The 18,951-nt window shown below is 45.2% G+C and overlaps 2 protein-coding genes across 2 annotated transcripts; both read right to left on the bottom strand.

The window, feature by feature from the left end:
* Nucleotides 1–320: 320 nt before the first annotated feature.
* On the bottom strand, nucleotides 321–5,833 carry crls1 (cardiolipin synthase 1). Its single transcript, XM_010750774.3, has 7 exons — nucleotides 5,280–5,833; nucleotides 3,645–3,782; nucleotides 3,266–3,395; nucleotides 3,091–3,176; nucleotides 2,876–2,944; nucleotides 1,859–1,950; nucleotides 321–897 (listed from the first exon to the last, which is right to left on the bottom strand). The coding sequence occupies exons 1-7, from the start codon at nucleotides 5,679–5,681 to the stop codon at nucleotides 804–806; spliced, it is 1,011 nt and encodes a 336-aa protein (XP_010749076.2). The 5' UTR covers nucleotides 5,682–5,833; the 3' UTR covers nucleotides 321–803.
* A 443-nt stretch (nucleotides 5,834–6,276) lies between these two features.
* On the bottom strand, nucleotides 6,277–12,476 carry mcm8 (minichromosome maintenance 8 homologous recombination repair factor). Its single transcript, XM_027280345.1, has 21 exons — nucleotides 12,440–12,476; nucleotides 12,059–12,115; nucleotides 11,771–11,839; nucleotides 11,323–11,405; nucleotides 11,065–11,214; nucleotides 10,808–10,905; nucleotides 10,495–10,693; nucleotides 10,316–10,401; nucleotides 9,616–9,761; nucleotides 9,455–9,535; nucleotides 9,244–9,379; nucleotides 9,136–9,166; nucleotides 8,848–8,985; nucleotides 8,687–8,747; nucleotides 8,512–8,592; nucleotides 8,067–8,262; nucleotides 7,773–7,986; nucleotides 7,488–7,697; nucleotides 7,298–7,374; nucleotides 6,900–7,089; nucleotides 6,277–6,802 (listed from the first exon to the last, which is right to left on the bottom strand). Exons 1-21 carry the CDS (start codon nucleotides 12,474–12,476, stop codon nucleotides 6,710–6,712), a joined length of 2,433 nt encoding a protein of 810 aa, XP_027136146.1. The 3' UTR covers nucleotides 6,277–6,709.
* Between the last annotated feature and the right edge of the window lie 6,475 nt (nucleotides 12,477–18,951).

The raw sequence follows: 18,951 nt of genomic DNA, 5'->3' as shown, positions 1-18,951 counted from the left end.
TCCATGAGCCCAAATAGAGCAACCAGAGGACTTAGTTCCAACCTGACACCAAACACCAGAGAGAGTGTATGGAAAATTTCCCTCCAATGATTGGTAAGGCTTGAATAGGACCAGTATATATGAACTTTTTATGTCACATTTTATTCTAAACTTCATTGATTTGTTAAGTTTTTATGTTACTGTGCTCTTTTTAAAAAATTGTGAATCACTTTGTAACTGTGTTTTTAAAAGGTGCTATATACGTTTATATTATTTACCCTAACCCCAAAGAAACACATTAATAATTCACACACACGCAGACAAACTAAATCAGATTTTCATTTTTAATCATAAATCATTGGTTTACAAAACTGACAATCATGTGACAATGATCATGAGACATTACCACTGCTTGATTGAAAAACTAAGAAAAATAGAAGCTCTTGCCAGATCACTTGACGTGTGCGTGTGTGTGTGTGTATGTGTGTGCGTGTGTGTGTGTGTGTGTGGTCTATATTTGTGTTTGCTGTTTCTATCTGTGTGCATCTGTCTCTACTCCACAGCCAGTCCAGAGGCAGAGCTTCGCCGCTCTCCGTAGTGTTGCAGTGAACCATCTGCGGCCTCGGTTGGTTTTCTGCGTGTGTGTGTGTGTGTCATTGCCATGGCGACTCATAAATGGTTGTCACAGCTACTTGGTTTCAGAGCTCCTGGCGATCATCCATCTGTCTGTCCGACTTTGGACGCCGCTTGTCAGCGTCTCTCTCCGCCGCGGCTGTTCGCTGCTTTCTCGTTCTGCTTTTCTGGCCTGTTTCCTGGTGTGGTTGTCATGGCGATCTGGTGTTTAGCACCTGCACGGTCTTGCGGCCGTAGTGCCAGTAGCTGTAGCCCGACGCCGCTGTGGTCACCGCTGTAACATACCTGCAATGTAAAACAATGCATGACGTGTACTGTTTCAGATCAAACATCATTCTCCACATCAGTTATTGTTATGTGAGGACTTCAGCGACTTCCGAAACAATCTGTGATTAATGTTTATTAAACAGTCTGTGCCAGAAAGAGTATTCCTAAAATTACATCTAATATTTGAACATGCTGCATATAAACCTCACAGCAGCGATGACGCCTCTCATAAAACATGGGAACTATTCTCACGAGAGGGTTTGAATCAAAGCTCTGAATGTTCTGCCTTACTTTCATGTCTGCATTCCTTTATTTGATTTCAAATGTATTCTTACTTGTGTAGGGTTTAACTCCTGAATCTCTTGCCAATGCATATTATTAAATTTGAAAAGTTAATTAAATAATGTGCAATAAAGACAACCAGTGAAGAAGTCTATGATTGAGAGAGAGGAGGCCACAGGTTGGGCTCGATGAGGACTGAGCTGCAAACTCCCTCTAGTGGTACGTAGAGGAACCTCTTGCTGTCAATCTATTTTTATTTGTAAACATATTATTCTATTAAAAATAAAACAATCAACTGAAATATTTGATTCTAATATCAGCCTGTTATGTATTTACGTTCATGAAGCGTGCGCATACATCCGTGATTAGTTCTGAGCTATAAACTTGTCGCGGAGCAGTTCAACAGTGTGTTGAGTTTGTAGGAAAATGTAGGTTACTATGACAGTGAAATGTTTGTCCTGAGTCGAGTTTCTACTCCACTCAGAGTCGTAAATTGAAATGAGTCAGAGCTCTTGACCTGAACCCTCGGCTGGAACAAACTGCATTTATGTGCTTGACAGAGATGAAACCATTAGCATTTAAAAAGCCCTTTTTGTTAGAAGCACTACATCGGAAAGTAAAGGACATTATGGATATTAAAGTCAAGTGGACGGGATCTGTGTGTCTGTGCATATATAATATATCATGTGTGGTTTACCATAAGCACTGCAGCAGGACGCTGTCTGAATACTGGAAGACCGGGGCAGCCAGAGAAGCTGCGACCAGTAAGAGCTGGATGGCTGTGTTCACCTGACAAAGAAAGAAGTAACAAACACACACAGTCAGAATAAAAACATCTCACCTTCTGCTCTAACCAATGAAGTTTGGCTCGTTATTTTTTGGGGAAACCTGTTGAGCCTGGAACACTTTGAGTCGAGGCTGCGTCCAAGAACTAAAACACTTTTTGGCAGCACTTCTGCCAGCCTACATTTCTTCCAGGACTGTATTCTACGCGGTCAAAGCTCTCGAGATACACGATGACAGTGAATTTTAATGTGTTGGACTCTTCACAACAGATTTCTGCATTAACGCTACACAGTTAAAGATTCTGTAAAGACTAAAACTAGCTGCAGATTCTAAATTTAAAGACTTTTACATCTACAAGTTTTCTACCACAGCAGGTCATGTCGTGGTCCGTCGTCCACGGGACCTCACACCCCACCAGGAGCGTCTCAGAAACGTTTCGCCCTCCAGACTTTGTTAACTTGCTCAGATTTGTTTATTTTTTTCTGCTTTATGTAAATATGCCGTTTCTGTGTTTGACTTCCGGCCAGCTCGAACTGCTCTGAAATCAGAAATAGAACAGCTGCCGTATTCTGGGCAAGACGGAGCATAGACCCGCTTCTAGGACGCTTCTGGCGAGGTTCGGCTAGTACGGCACAGCTTGAGTTGTTTGGTTAATTTCCTGACCGTTTACAAGCCGGTATATTTACACGCACAGCAGTAATCACATGTGTAGTAATAAACGGTCAAAACCGGTCATCAAACTGTAAATCTGATTCGTCTTCTACCTGCATAAACATAAATCTCTAAATTTACAACAACAGTAATCACACGTACTCGTTAAATCCTGCTATTCAAGGCTCCATTGTTGCTAAATCAATACAGCAACGTACAAAATGTTCAAAGTCCAGTGCAAAGTGAGAGTGGGTGGTTGCTTGTGTGTGTGTGTTACCTTGCTGAAGAGTGTGGGCTTGAGCTGAGCTGTGGTGTAGCAGGGGTTAAAAAACTTACTAAGGGTCACCTGGAGTGAAAAAAAGAAGGAGAGCTTGTGAAGTACAGACACTGTAATCCAGAGTGCAGCAAATATCGAAGCTTACAGTCTCAGATATTCTGAAATGAACTCTGTCACAGTGTTGGTTTGCGTTATGAATGTGTAACGTGTCTCACCGGTGGAGGTACAGTCTTATATCTGACCCAGAAGACAGCAGCTATCAAACCGATGTCTCTGAAAATCACTAAAGCCGTCAGCGGAGCTGAAACAGAACAAACATGATGAATCACCTGATGAGCGACGCTGCCATACACTGCTACAGCTGTCACGTGAAACACACGAGTCCAGTACCTGGTATGAGCTCAGCGTAGGTGAGACTGACGTATAAAATACTGATGAGGATCTTATCAGCCAACGGGTCGAGAGCGCTGCCCAACGCCGACTTCTGAGTGGGCCACGTCCTCGCGATGTAACCGTCCAGCTGAGTTAGAGAGAGACAGAGGCAGAGCGAGTTTTAACGAATGCTGAAGGAGCAGAGGGTTTAATTTAGACGTGCCGATAATAATAACCCACATCAGCCTGGACGCCTTACGTCAGGTGTTCTCTACATGTCAGGGTGAAATTTCAGGGTCATTATGGAGTCTAGTAGCAGCAATAAGCTCAGCACATCTGACACTGAGTGTGTCTGTCTCTGTCTGTGATTGAGTCAGAGCGTCTGCGTCTGTATTACCAGGTCAGTCGCTCCGGCGAGTGCAAACAGGGCGAGGCTGAGGTGAAAGTGCTGCTGGATGATCAGATGACCGAGGAACGGAGCCAGAACGATCCGACACACACACAGAAAGTTGGGGATCGTCCACGGGTTCTCGTACTGCGAAAAACAGATCAGATACATGTGTGTTAGTCTGCAGCACCGACACACGTTAACACATGTTCCTGTTATTATTATTTCATTTATTTATCTTTAATTTAATTCTTCACTCTTATTACTTAATTCTTAATTTACGTGTGGTTTAATACTATTGTAATAAATATATGAAGTTCTATGTCAGCCTGTTAGATACATGAAACACACACACATATTTACTGCAGTGAAACTTGAACACAGGTCTTTGTACTGATGACAGAGTCTGTTTACATTGTTGGATCTGACCTCACTGATTTTCTGTTGGGTTAGATTTTTATGCTGATTCCAAAATTGTCCGTTTTTTTCTAGCACGTCAAGTTTTTTCTCCACAGCTGATCAGCTGTAGTAAGACCTAAACAACCCTGACTCCTTTTGCTGTATTTGTGCAAGTCAGAGGAAAGCAAACATCAATGTGTTTGTCCAACAAGCATATTTTACATATTTTAAAGTCAAACTCGGTGATCAAGACAACAAGACATGGGCCCTAACAAAGTGTGCAAGCAGTGTGTGGAGAGTTTACGGATGTGGACCAAAGGAACACATGTAAAGTTTGCATTTGATATCCCCGTGGTTTGGCGAGAGCAAAAAGACCGTTACGTTGGTTTCATCAGGTTTTAACAAGAAAAATAAAAGTCAAATAGAATATCCTAGTTCCAGTTTTCGAACAACTACCTCCTCTAGAAGATCTGAGTGATGTTGAAGAAAACAGTGACAGCAATGATGCAGATTTTGAAATTCACAATGATTCAACAAATAAGCACATTGTCTGTTAAGTCTTATGGAATTTTCTCTCCTGAGGTTACACGAGGTCCCGTGTCGGCCTTGAGGTCCCGTGTGGGCCTTGAGGTCCTCAGCAGTATTAGTTGTTTGTCTTTGGTTGGGAACAGTAGGTGCCAGTCTATCTCAACACTGTGGTGTCCAGGGTCACAGAGACCTGTTGCTGCCTTCATAGACATAATAGATAGCTTGTTGTTGACGGTCCAATCTGCGTAAACAGACATCTGTGTCTCCAGACTAGAACATGCTGACAATAACACCTCCATGGGTAAAGACATTCTCTGTGACTCATTCTGGGCGTGTAGTATTTGTGGTGTTATCTTGGGGTTTAAAGTCGATCCACCAGGATGAGTTGGGCAGAATGTGAGACCGACTCAGGCACTTCTGATGAACTTTGAGAGTGTCTCTAATTCTCCTTGTCTAAGCGTCACTAAATAAAACAGCATCAGACATCAGAGGCTCCTGAACACTTTCTTCTTTCCTGACCTTTGACCTTTGACTTAATTTTTCATATTTTCTAAGAAACGGGATCCTGTGGTTCACAAACTGAGATCACTGAGTTACAACCAGCTGTCAGACCTGACTCAACAAACACTGAGCTCCCCGGTGGAGTTTACCGTTTCTATCTGAACACACCTGGCAGGTGTGTGTAACGTTACAGTAACGTGACGGCTCGGTACTCACCAGCTCTTTGAACTTGAACAGTCCTTGTCCCGGTACCGGGCTGGCCTCGCTCTGCTCCGGGTTGCTCTCCGGTGTCTTCTCGGTGTTCCCGGTGCAGAGCGCACGAGCCTGCGGGGCAAGCGCAGCCCGGAAACGTGCCACCGACCTCTCGTGACCTCCCCGGTGCACGTGGAGCACGTTTCCCTGCGCGTGCCAAGGTGTCGCTTTTACCTGCCAGCACGCGACCCGGCTGAGTCTGAAGAGGCACGAGCCGCTGACCGGGGGCTGTTGGAGCCTCGCGCACTCGTTGACAGGTGTGTGTGTGTGCCGCCATGACGCAGGCTCGAGCCCACACACGCCAGCAGCGCGCGCGGACAGCAGGCTGCGGCACAGCGGCCGCCGCAAACACGTCATCAACGTCATCCTCGCGAACCCCCCGTTACCGACCTGCCGGTCTCGAGCCGTCGGTGCCCGTTTTCATGGTGACACGATCAGAACCGGCCGAACCACAGCTCGAGCCAGCAGGCTGCCATGTTGCCGTAAACTGGCACACGGTGTCGTAAAACCGCCAGCGACAGTTTCGTTCAACTTTTTTTTAAAGGCTTTTATTTTGAAAAAATGAGAATGTGTTTTTTTTAGGGCTTTTATTTTGAAATATAAGAATAAATTTGAAAAGAAAGCGACCAGAGAGAAGTCTTTAAAATATTTGTGATAAACAACATGTTCAACATTTTTTTTAAAGGCTTTTATTCTGAAAAATGAGAATAAATTATTTTTTTAGGTATTAATAAAGGTGTATTGTGGTATTTTATTTTGAAAATATAAGAATACTTATAATAATTTGAAAAGAAAGCTATCAGAGAAAAATCTTTAAAATATTTGTGATATGAAAATAGTAAATAAAAACACATTTTAGAGCGTTGCTGTTAATAAAAATGTATCGTGGTATTTTATTTTGAAATTTGTAGCATTTTCTAAGCAGTTTTTGGAGAAAAAAAAAACAAGAAAATACTGAAAATTAAAGGAAAATATAATAATTTATTTATTAACTGTATGTTAACTAATAAAGTGCACACCATGTTTGAGCAAGATTTAAGTCAAACAATCACGTCTTGTTTGGTTTCAACGTTTTTTTTCTATGGAAATTTCATCAGAGGTGTGTGTGTGTGTGTGTGTGTGTGTGTGTGTGTGTGTGTGCAGAGTCAGTTGAGCCTTTAGGAGGAAGTTTGCGCTCATTCAGGAAGCTGTGGTTGCTGTTCGGTTGCACAGATGTTCTCTGTGCTACGTCCCGTCTTTGTTATTTGTTCTTAGAGTCTCTTCAAAGACTCCTGTGCTGGTTGGTTGGTGGTTTGGTGGAAGTGGTCTGGTTAATGGGTTCCCCATCCAAGTTTTTTTTTGTCTCTCGCATCATCCCACACACTGACCTTGTAGTGAGGTCTGCAGGAGAGGGATCAGATAGTCTGGAGCTTGTACAGCTTGGGTCCTTTCTTCAGCAGGAAACCTTGTTCGTTCAGAGAACTCACCAGACCTTCAAAGTCCATCACCTGGAAGAACCAACGCAGGAGTAAATCATACAGCAGCAGTGTCTCACTGACTCCTGCTAAAGTTCATGAGATGATGAAGGTGCTTCTGTTTGTTCACCTTGATCTTCATCCTGTCGGCCACAGAGCGAAGCGTCTGCAGGTCAAACTGCGTCTGATTGGTCCTCTGAGAATGCGCGTGCAGAGCGTTGACGAGTCGCTTCGCGGCGCTGCGCTGACTCATGCCTGACCCGAGCTGAGAGCGCTCAAAGTCCAGATTGCCCAGACCGTCCGAGTATGTGTCAGCCAGGCTGCAGATTACACACCAAACACACAGGAGGAGAGATAAAGTACATTCAGGACAGTTCTAATACCAAGTTTCTGACTTTCTATCATCTTTTGAAAGACTAAATTGAAGTGAACAGACAAACGTAGCTGGCTGCAGGTGAGAGCAACACGTTTCCTTCCCCTAAATCTCTTTAAATGTTCCAGTACACATGAAGACTCCTGTAGCATCACCTGTGTTTCATGATGTCCACCACGTCCTCTGCATCACTCTTGGTGGCGGTCTCTCTGAGCTCCAGTCTGGCTCTTGCCTGCACAAAAAAAAAAAAAAACACACATCTGGAGTTGGACGTAGCCTGAAACTCGAGTGTTTCTCCGTCACACGTCACTGATGGGTTCTTACACAGAACATAGAGGAGCTCACCTCGGTCAGTCTGATTAAAGACTCGAGCTGTCGCGTGGTGATGGGCGTGGAATCGGCTGAATGAGACTGAGACCTCAGCGTCAGGTAGAAGTCCTGGATCGTCTGCGCTGCCTCAGGAGAGATCGTCGGATGGACGTACTGACGAGCGTAGCTGACGTACTTCCTTAACAGACACGGTGGAATCGGGTCCACGGGTTCACCTGCAGGGATCTTCACACACACATTAGATAAATAAAATGGTTGCAGACAGACTTTTAAATGGAGCACGGTCCGTCATGTTTTCACCTGTAAGCGTTCAGACAGCGGCATGTTGGAGTGATCCAGCAGGATGGAGGTCTCTAAGTCATTGTTAGTCCTGGTAACCACGGCGCTGCTGGTTCTGCCTCTTCCAGCCCGGTTTGCCATGACGTGTTCTGACAGGTGGCGGTCGTGGGACTCGTCTGGGATGTCCAGGAGGAGGAAGACCACGTCGAAGCGAGAGAGGAGAGCTGAGCCCATTCTGTAAACACAAGTCAGTCACTCGTGTGTTTACACAGACGTACGATAAAAAAAAACACCATTCACCTCGAGGTGACTTACTTCAGGTTTTCAGACACAGTCTTGCCTCTGTTGTAATGTCCCCCGATCGGGTTGGCAGCGGCTACGACTGAAGTTCTGGCAGGCAGAGAGGAAACGATTCCAGCCTTAGCCAGACTCACAGACTGCTGCTCCATGGCTTCGAGCAGAGCCTGCTGCTGGCTGCCCAACTTATCAAACTCATCGATGCAGCACAGGCCTGAGGAGACGAGACCAAGGAGAAAAAGTGATTCATGTGTAGTCATGCATGCTTGCTCACTGTAGGAAACATGCATCTTCAATTGTTTGAAGGTTTATTAAATTCTTAGACATTAAAGCAAATATTTTCCATCAACTGTCAAATAGTTGGACACGATATTTGGACTTCTAACGGATGTGAGGAAAGCCACCACAGTGAATCAATACACACATTACATAAAGCAATGACTCCTCTCTCTCTCCGTCTTACCTTGGTCGGCCAGCACCAAGGCTCCGGCCTCGAGAGCGTAATCCCCTGTTCCCGAGTCTCGGGATAAACTCACTGTTAATCCTAAACAGATTACAGAAACACGAGCATGTTGGAACGGATCCAAATGACTGTCATCACCACCTGCACGTAACATAATTAGGAAGAGGCAGTTTACCTGTGGTGCTTGTGCTGTTGCCACATACATAGATTCCTCTGGGAGCCACATTACACACCGCCTACACACACGTGAATGTTTACGTATTAGAAATGAATCGTACCACAGCTGTTAAGAGAAAAACATCACGATCACGACCTTAGCTGACATCGCTGACTTACCTGTAACATCTGACTCTTTCCCAGTCCGGGGTCTCCCACCATCAGGATGTGCGGGTCTCCTCTAACCGGGACGCTGTTCTTGTCTGTGTGTTTCTGTCGGCCTCCAAACAACGCCAAGGCAAGAGCAGCTTTCACCAGCTGGGGACACGCAAGAACAACGAATGTTGGACTCAATCTCAACAACCCTTGACCCCGTTTACCAGGCGAGTGTGAACGGATGTGTGGACGGATATGTTTGTAACTTGAGAGGGAAACACTGCTGGTGCTCTTGATCTTGTTTAAACTCACCAGGTGGCCGTAGATGACAGGACACAAAGAGCTGAAAGAGGCGAGAAGATCAGAGTGTTGGTGCGAGTTAACGTGTTCACACAGCAGGCGAGAGCTGTTCTAACTCACTGTACTATCAGTCTGAGCAGGTTGGGCTGTGACTGGATCTCCTGGATGGCGTACAGCTCCTTCAGGCTGAACTCTTCCCCTCCAGAGCGATCTTCAAGTGCCCCTCGTGACCCCTGACCTGACTTGGACTGCTGACCTACACGTGAAGAAGAAGAAACACGTTATAAAATGTACATCGGCTCCACTGAATTCACGTCACATGCTTCAGTACCTTTAGTGTTACTGACTGACGTGGCCTCGAGGTAGAGGAGGAACATACACTGATCCTTATTCCCCCGGTAATTTGCTGCTCCTGTGTGTGAAGACATAAATACGAGTTTATACAGATATCATTAGACCAGTCCTCCCAGGTTAGACTGTGTGTGTTTGTACCGTCATTGGTAACTCTAACTATCCCCGTCACAGTGACCGAGTCTCCGGGGACGCAGCTGTCGCAGAGGTCAGAGGTCAGGTGACACTCCACGGTCCGTGGGATTCGTCCAGTCTCCCTCTGCTCGCCGCCCATCAACTCCTGCACCCTGCAGCAACGCAACAACAAATCAAGTTTGTGAATGGAGACTCGGGACTGGAAATGTGCAGCGTCTGAACAGCTGATCTTTCAATCGACTTCAAGTAGGTGGACTAAATTTCCATGCTGCCTCCTCTTAGTTAAGATTAACGTGAATAATCTAAAAAGATTAATAGTTTGAAGCTCTGCAAACATACATACATATGTTACTAACAAACACGTCATTGTATCCTCAGCACAGTTTAGGTTTTTCCGTTGTTTGATTTGTTAAACAATAAATTACTTTTATTTTCACTTTCCGTCTGCGTCTCCCTTTTTTTTAATGAAAGGAATACCATGTATTACTTTTTACATTTACTTTATATGACAAAAGACAATCAAGGCATCATTTGAGAACCTCGACAGAAGCTTTCGGTACAGCCCGACTTATGATCAAATCTTCAGCAGAGCGCTGCACGAGTCACACAACTAACAACTGCAACAAGGACTTTGATCGGACACTTCTCGCCAAGTTTTCCCACTGCTAACTGTTAACACACACACACACACACACGATATACTTACTTGATAATCTGCCAGTCTACAGTGAGAGTAAGAGGAGAACTCCGGCTCGGAGTGAAGGTGTGACTGCGACAGTCCGACTGAATACACTGAGTGTTAGAAGACGTTTAGTTAAGATAGGTTTCTGTAAATCTTAGTAACTAGTCAAAGATAGTTGCGTGTGTGTGTATACAGTATATTACCTTGGTAGGTGTGGCATATTTCCCGTGCTGCAGCGGCAGAGACTGCGTCTGCGAGCACACCAGGCACCTGAAGGCCATCCTGGTGCACAGAGGTCTGATGTTGCTCACTCTGACCACGGTTCCCCTCACACACACCAGTCGTCCAAACACACTGGCACGCAGCGTCCGCAACGGAGTGAGCGGCTCGTAGTTATACAGCCTGTGGAGCATTCACACACACACACACACACACACACACACACACACACAGAGGTGAAGTCCGGTTCATTGACGACCAGCAAAACGTGTCAAATTGCTTCACTGTGCGCTTCACCTCGCGCTGATGTGAGGGATGTTGGTGATCGGTGTGGCGACGGGAAGCCCGTCTTCCTGCAGCTCAGCAGCCTGTTTCTCTAAATCCATAGTCAGCACCTGAAACACACACACACACACACACACACACAGTTATTTAATCTCTCTGATTGGTGGAAAGTCTTTCTGAGTCAGTTTTTTTTTTTATGATTGCTTCACAGAATTAAAGGCATAATAAATGTCTTGTGTGTGTGTGTGTGTGTGTGTGTGTGTGTGTACCTGGTGGATAGCCATTCCCAGACAGTTGAGTATCACCTCTGGCTGTTCCTTCAGCTCGGTGGTCAGATCAGGGAGCGCTCTGCGCACCGTTTGGTTTCCAGTCAAGTCGACGTAATCCACCAGAACACTGCCCTGACGCTCGATCTCGTCCTGCACACACACACACGCACACACACACACACACACACACACACATAAACACACAAGAACTGACCTCTTGACTGGTGCAGGAAACATTCAGCAGACTCACAGACTGACCTTGTCGTAGAGGTGAATCTTGGAGGTGAAATATTTCTCAAACACTTTGATCTTCGACACGCTCGGCGAGTTCTCTAGGAAGCCTAATAAGATGGGTACATCGTCATGACAACTATATGTAATCTGTCTCTACACTAGTGTTGCTAAATTCTCTGGGAATTTTCAAGGTAGCTTTGCATGGGAATTAACAGGAATTAATGGGAATAAACAGCAAGAAACCGGGAATTTACACAGTTGAAGGTCGGTGCTTTAACAGGGAACTGAGCCAAAATATATTTTTGACTAAAACAACCTGATTTTATGCAGTTAATTCACATAAATTTCAATAATTCCCATGGAGTTTTGGAATTCCCCAGCTTAACTCCACCAAGGAAATTTACCAGAAACTTTCCACCCCTATGGAACCCTAGTCTACACTGTGTGCATCATCATAAAGTCACAAACTTACTGTCAGAGAAGTAGAGAGCCCATCCTTTGTACGGACACAGAGACAGATCTAGAGTAGTCTGACAGAGGACTGACACACACACACACACACACGCACGCAGGCACACAAACACACGCACGCAGGCACACACACACACACACACGCAGGCACGCACGCACACACACGCACGCACACACACACGCACGCACACACACGCACACACACACACACACACACAGATGTTGTAGATTTTCATTTTCAACGGATAAAACCAAAAGAAATTATTTATTCAAAGTGAATGAAACTCACCTCTCTGATAGGGTGCTGCTCCTCCTCCACCTCTCCACCTCCCTCCTCCTCCTCCTGCCCCTGAACCTCTTCCTCCTCCTCCTCCTCTCCATCCACCACCACCACCACCTCCTCCTCCTCTCCCCCCTCTCCATCCTCCTCCACCACCTCCTCTTCCTCCACCACCTGCTCCTCCTCCTCTCCATCCACCACCACCTCCTCCTCCTCCTGCTGCTGCTGCCCCTGAACCTCTTCCTCCTCCTCCTCCTCTCCATCCTCCTCCACCACCACCTCCTCCTCCTCTCCCCCCTCTCCATCCTCCTCCACCACCTCCTCTTCCTCCACCACCTCCTCCTCCTCCTCTCCATCCACCACCACCTCCTCCTCCTCCTCTACTCCCACCCCTCCACGCTCCTCTCCTGGTTTCCTCTCCGCTCATTGCTCTCCTGAAATGAAGTGGGAGCGACAACACAGTTCAGAGCAAAGTTGTTGTTTTAGACACCAACCATCGTGGCTGGTGTTCCATCCTCCTCCACCACCTCCTCCTCCTCTCCATCCACCACCACCTCCTCCTCCTCCTCTACTCCCACCCCTCCACGCTCCTCTCCTGGTTTCCTCTCCGCTCATTGCTCTCCTGAAATGAAGTGGGAGCGACAACACAGTTCAGAGCAAAGTTGTTGTTTTAGACACCAACCATCGTGGCTGGTGTTTCGGTGCACGAAGGGACCATGTTAACTGATGACCTTTAGCCTGTGGTTGTCGTAGTTACGGGAAGATACTTAGCTTTAACCTTAACACTTGATTCGTCTTGTTTGACAGCTACTGCTCTTTCGACAACTGTCGTAACTACGGTAACCACTGACGCTGCATTCGGCTGACGGACTCCAGTTAACACGGTCGCTGGTTAAACCAAAACACCAGAATTACCTCTTTCAGACTTTAAATTAAACACTTTAAATTAAACTGTACAAACACGAACCACTTAAATCTTTTTAAAATTTGCTTTGCATCAGCACATTCTCGACGTTTTAACGCCACAATCCAACCGTTAGTTCGTACTTCTTTGGTACCAATCATCACCGTTACACCTGCGTACTCTTTTTTTCCAACGGTCGCCGTAACCACGGTAACCACGGCTGCTGCATTCGGCTGAGGGACTCAAGTTAACACGGTCACTGGTTAAACCGAAACACCAGAATTACCCCTTTCAGGCTGAATTAAACACTTTTAAATTAAACTGTACAAACACGAACCACTTGAAACTTTTTAAATTTTGCTTTACAGCAGCACATTCCCGACGTTTTTCAACCGTTAGTTCGTACTTCTTTGGTACCAATCATTACCGTTACACCGGCGTACTCTCCCTCCACCTCAACAGTCGCCGTAACCACGGTAACCACGGCTGCTGGTAGGTAACACGGTCACTGGTTAAACCGAAACACCAGAATTACCCCTTTCAGGCTGAATTAAACACTTTTATATTAAACTGTACAAACACGAACCACTTAAAACTTTTACATTTTGCTTTACATCAGCGCATTCCCGACGTTTTTCAACCGTTAGTTCGTACTTCTTTGGTACCAATCATCACCGTTACACCTGCCAAAACGATCGCCGTAACCACGGTAACCACGGCTGCTGCATTCGGCTGACGGGCACCAGTTAACACGGTCGCTCGTTGAACCGAAACACGTTTCGTTTTAACGTTTCTTGAGTTTATTTTGACGTTGTCTGTCGTCGTTAGCGAACTTACGTCTGTTTTACATTAAATATTAAAGTTGAAACTTTATAATAGAGACAGTAGAGGACACAAACCTTTAGATTTCCCTTTTGAATAACGACAATATACAAATAAATAACGACATAAGAAGCTACATGATGCTAACTTCGGATGTTTACTGTCAAAGTTCCCTCCACGGAAGCTTCTTCTTCTTCTGCTGCTGCTTTTTGTGTAGCAGAGCAAGTTATCACGCCTCTCACTGCCCCCCGCAGGATCCCACAGGTACTGCAGGGAATAACACCATTATATTATAAATAGAATAGAATAGAAAAGAATAAAAAGCTTTTATTGTCATTGTACAACAGACATACTGTAAGCTTCAACGAGGTGCTGCTCCTAATAAAGATAATAGTATAGACAAAGATAAAACCACAATATAAATACAAATGCAAAAATAAAATATAGATGCTACACAAAGAAAACAGAGGGTATTCATAAGAAGTGAATGCTGCATCTTGCTGGTATTTGCATGGCAAATGGAAAAAGCAGTTACACAATTATTGCACATGAGGTTACTGCTCGTGACACACAGGTAAGATTATTGCACAGGAAGTTTCTGCACAAGAGATTTTACATGTTGGGGGGCTGGTGCACGTGTGCGTTCAGGATGGTGACGGCTTTGGGAAAGAAACCTGCTGCCATCTTCTGGACATGTTCTATCATTACAGATACACCCCCCCTCTTCCTCTCCTCCTCTTCCTCTCTGCTCTTCAGAAACACATAACACACCTTCAGCTGTTCACACTGACTGCACAGACACACACATTAAAAGGACCAGTGTGTCGGATTTAGCAGCATCTGGAGGCAAATGAATCGCCCTCCCTTTCCAAGCGTACGGGAGAACCGACAGTGGCTGTGAAAATTGCACCTGTGGATCTAAAAGTCTCATTCTAAAACATGATTACACACACACACACACACACACACACACACACACACACGGATAAATGTAGGAGAACACACCCCTCTCAAGGGAGTGGTTTGGTTTGGATGGGACAGAAAGACAGAACGAACAAGGAGGAAAATCAATACCTGAACTACTGTGGCCTGGAGTAGTTAGAGGTAATAGCAGAGGGCTGAGAGGCATGGACACACACACACACACACACACACACACACACACACACACACACACACACACACACACACACACAGTGTGTTGGTAAGGTCAAAAACAAGCTCTTGTGAGGGAAGCAGACAAAGAAATAAAGACAGAGCGAGAGATATGTCTCCTTATTGTCCCCTATCATTATCTTGGTAACACTGAGAAATGAAATGACTTCAGCTGTGTGTGTGTGTGTGTGTGTGTGTGTGTGTGTGTGTGTGTGTGCCGCCCCATCTCGTCACACTCAGTTGTCTTAGTGATTTGATCTCTGCGATGATAGCTGGTGTTTTGCGGAGGGAGACGGAGGAACTGAGGAGCCTCTGGGAGGTGGAGGTGTAGGTGTAGGTGTAGAGGAGGAGCTGTGTTTCTCTGCGAGGCGTTTTAATCTCGACTTGATCAATCAACAGTGAGCGTCTCGTAGAAAAAATATAAAATCGATGTGAATCCAAGGCGATTTAGCAAACAATAGGAGCTCGTTTTTCAATCTCAGCGTTCTCCACCTCAGAGGTAAAAAGGTGCTGAGTCACCGCGGCTCGGTTGTGACATGACAAGACTGTCGATTCGTTTAAAATGAGTCTGGGTGACAGAGAGAGAGAGACATCTTTATTTATGTGTGTGTCAGGAGGGCGGCAGCTTTGTATGAAGTCAAACTGAGCAGCAGTCCTCGAGTCTGGACGCTCGGCTTCAGTCCTGCACTGTTTCTTGGTCTGCATGTCTCAGCAGTGGATCAGCGTTCAGCGAAGAAGTTGGAAGAGGTGGAGTACAATAACCAGGCGACGGGTGCAGGATGGTTGGTATTGCATTGCACAGCGATCAATGGTGGCTCTGGGAGACCAGCACAGGTCGATAGGTGCAGGCTGGCGACTGTCACCTGTTTGCTGCAAAGAGAAATGGAGCCTGTCAAACCTGTTTCTTCATTGTTTGCAACATCTTTTTCTCTCTCTGCGTGGAAGTTGTTCACAAATCACAGTCTGTGAGTCGTATTTATTGTTCCGTATTCACATCTGTAGCTCGCAGGCTATTTACCGACATATTCAAATGATGGCAGAGCATCGGTTTAGCATCTTTAAACAATTTTTGTGTTCCCAGCAGCAGAAATACATAAAAAAAACGGAGCTTTATGGAGCTCAGGAGCTGACTTTGCTGTCATGTGTTCCCAATTTGACAAACCAAATTCAAGTAAGCTGCAGTTTACTTCACAGCAGCCGAGGAGGAGGACACCAGAATATATTTCCTCCATAAAAAATGATCCGGTTTCACCAAAATCAGCCAAATACTTGCTGCTGTGTGACGTACCCCGCCAAGACTTTAACTTTTTGTTGCTGAGTAGAACAATAACATGAAAATAATGAATGTATCCCAAGTTAGACAGCTGTCTGAGTCTCTTATAAACACACACACCATTAAATGTGAAATAACCAACAAAATAAACGCACAAAAAGTAAAAAAAAAAACAACCCACACACGCACAATCCGGATAAAGCTCATCTGGCCATGTGCCATCGAGGCCTGCTGACATTTCTGCCTTCTCTGCAGGCCACCAGACTACAATTACAGATGCAGGCGTTATCTGAGAGCAACACATGCACGAAGGAGACACCAGCAGTGACTTTGAAACACAGAACGTGAAACCTGCCTCCTCCTGTGCAGAGAGCAGCAGCTCTCGTCTGGGCTTCAACACTGACGGGGATGTGAGGGATCGCACAAACTGAGTTTAGTTTCTCTTCATCCAAACTCCAAACGCACTTCTGACACTTCGTTATGCTCTCAGTGTTTAAAGCAGAGACGCATAATCACCTCCTCCTTTTTCAATGAATGACCTGCGCGACCTCGCTCCTCTCTGCAGCTCCCGTCTCTCAGCGACGTGAAAGGCCACACACACACAACCACACACACACACACACACACCTATAAACAGACCTCATGTGCTGTTCGAGAGCGTGTGTGTGTGTTTTATGACTGCATATTAGCTCAGTGGGTCTGTTTCTTCATCTCAACTAATTTGTGTTTTTACTGCACACTAATGGACTATTATGAAATGTGTGTGTGTGTGTGTGTGTGTGTGTTTCATCAGTTTCAAGCGGTGAGGATAGATTGGTTTTAACTCGATATGCGAAATGAGCGCCCGCTAAACTCGTTCAATTACAGTTTTTTTTTTTACATTTCCCACGAGGCGACAATTAGCTCCCAACACGTGTCACTTTACAAAGCCTACATTACAATTACAGAGCTGCAGTGAAATGTTCAATTAGCGCTACACTGTATAGATTCTGAGGAGGGGGAATGTAAACGTGTTAGTCCGTCCTGGTAATGAGCTTGATTGAAGCTTCTAATTGAGCTTCTCTCCACTGAGTTCGTGAAGGGAGCGAGGGAAGACGTGGAAGTTTGTTTATTGTTTTAGCTGGAAAGCTTAAAAACAGTCAGAAAAATGAGTTCGTAAGTCCTTTCCTAACCACTTTTCCTAGACCAATGAGTTCGTAAGTCCTTTCCTAACCACTTTTCCTAGACCTCTAATTGAAAACGTCACAAGGACAAGAAAAGATTATTGACGTGATCTGTGGTAGAACTACAAAGTCCACAAGATGGACTACAAAACGCTCATCTGAGATACTTCCTAGATACTCCCCGCACTCTGACCGTGTTGTTTCATGCAGGAAATGAAAAATGTGACGTCATCATCAGCGTCAGAGTTTAAATAATAATGAATATTGTCCAGCTGTCACAGAAGCAGATGAAGCGTTTGTTAGCTGGTATGGTCGTTCACCCTCCTGTCCACTAGGGGTGTGTGATACTGCATATTTTGGTATCGATCCGATACCAAGTAAATACGGGCCAGTATCGATGATACTGATGCTTTTTAATAAATACGATGGATGTGTCATTGAATTGCTAAATCTCAATTAATTTTCATGACCTCAAGTGTTTTTTGTTTTGTTTCCTTTTTTTTTATTATTAAATAGTTAAAACCCAGGACAGAATTAGGACAAAGTTTAGAATTAAATAGAAAATGCTTTATTATCAATTTTTTCTGCTCGCAAACCAGTAAACGAATAAAATTTGTTTTTACAAATCCCACATTTTGCTGTTGTCTCGTTTTCGATGCTCTTCTTCCTCTCTGCACTGCGTGTGCTGATGAACTTGAGCCAGCAGCTTGCTTGTTTGTTTGCTTTGCGCGTCTAAGTCACGTCACGTGACTCACGTGACGGCGCAACATCTGAACAAACTGGCTGTTTCCTCTTTGCCGAAACCGCAGCATTGCAAACAAGAGTGGAACGGCACAGTCAGGTTGTGAACAGGTTGTGCGTTGACTTTTCTGTTACTGCTGCAAGGAACTGGGAGTAGGACGTCGTCACCTCCTTTCCTTTCCTAAAGGCTGGTCCGTGTATCATATTATCCCGTGTAGATAATAAAGGAAGCAGTGAAGCTCCTTTCCTTAAGAGTTAGAGGATTCGAACAGCTCTTATCATGGTAACTAAATTATAACACACTTTAAACATGACATGCTGCATGATGCATTTTTTTTCTCTATCCGGACCTCCTCAAATCAGAATTGGCTACTCCTGGTGATGGGGAGCAGAACCAGTGTCATGGCAGAACCGGAGCTGGGCAAATGGGCCATGTAGCTTCTATGGACATAGTGACAGGGCTGATAGTTTGGCACCAGCTCCCAAAGGGCTTGCATCACTTTCAACCTCCTTCATCCACGCCCAGTGCCGTTTATTTTTGAGACCCTTCTCGACATCTTCAGTGTCATCCCCGGGCTTCATGAACCTGCGGTCCATCCTGTGGGCTAATGATGCTCATATTCGACTTTAGTAGGCCGTGAATGAAAGCTGCGCTTCTATTGGATTCAGAGAAATGTCGCACGCAGTCATACCGATACGCCGGAGATCCGGAAAGAAAAGGAGAGTAATCGCGTAAGAAGCTGCTGTGCAAAGTGTAAACCTGGGACTGACTTTTAATCGTTGGTGTGAGCTCCAAAACCACAATGACAGTTTGTTCGAGAAAAGAAAACGCCTGTGGCATCAA

This window comes from Larimichthys crocea, chromosome VII, assembly GCF_000972845.2.
Source record: "Larimichthys crocea isolate SSNF chromosome VII, L_crocea_2.0, whole genome shotgun sequence".
In the NCBI taxonomy this organism is placed as follows: Eukaryota; Metazoa; Chordata; class Actinopteri; family Sciaenidae; genus Larimichthys; species Larimichthys crocea.
The sequence above is the reverse complement of the archived record's forward strand: the minus strand, read 5'-3'. Positions and strand labels throughout refer to the sequence as shown.

What these genes read in the sequence shown, in the direction of transcription:
- crls1 (XM_010750774.3), bottom strand. Translation starts at nt 5,681, where the DNA reads ATGACGTTGATGACGTGTTTGCGGCGGCCGCTGTGCCGCAGCCTGCTG. An exon ending in ATAAGACTGTACCTCCACCG is followed by an intron (nt 2,945 to 3,090) that starts GTGAGACACGTT and finishes TTTTCACTCCAG; the next exon opens with GTGACCCTTAGTAAGTTTTT. An exon ending in AGCCCACACTCTTCAGCAAG is followed by an intron (nt 1,951 to 2,875) that starts GTAACACACACA and finishes TTTCTTTGTCAG; the next exon opens with GTGAACACAGCCATCCAGCT.
- mcm8 (XM_027280345.1), bottom strand. Translation starts at nt 12,476, where the DNA reads ATGAGCGGAGAGGAAACCAGGAGAGGAGCGTGGAGGG. An exon ending in CTTGGTGCTGGCCGACCAAG is followed by an intron (nt 8,263 to 8,511) that starts GTAAGACGGAGA and finishes TCGTCTCCTCAG; the next exon opens with GCCTGTGCTGCATCGATGAG. An exon ending in CGCTGTCTGAACGCTTACAG is followed by an intron (nt 7,698 to 7,772) that starts GTGAAAACATGA and finishes GTGTGTGTGAAG; the next exon opens with ATCCCTGCAGGTGAACCCGT.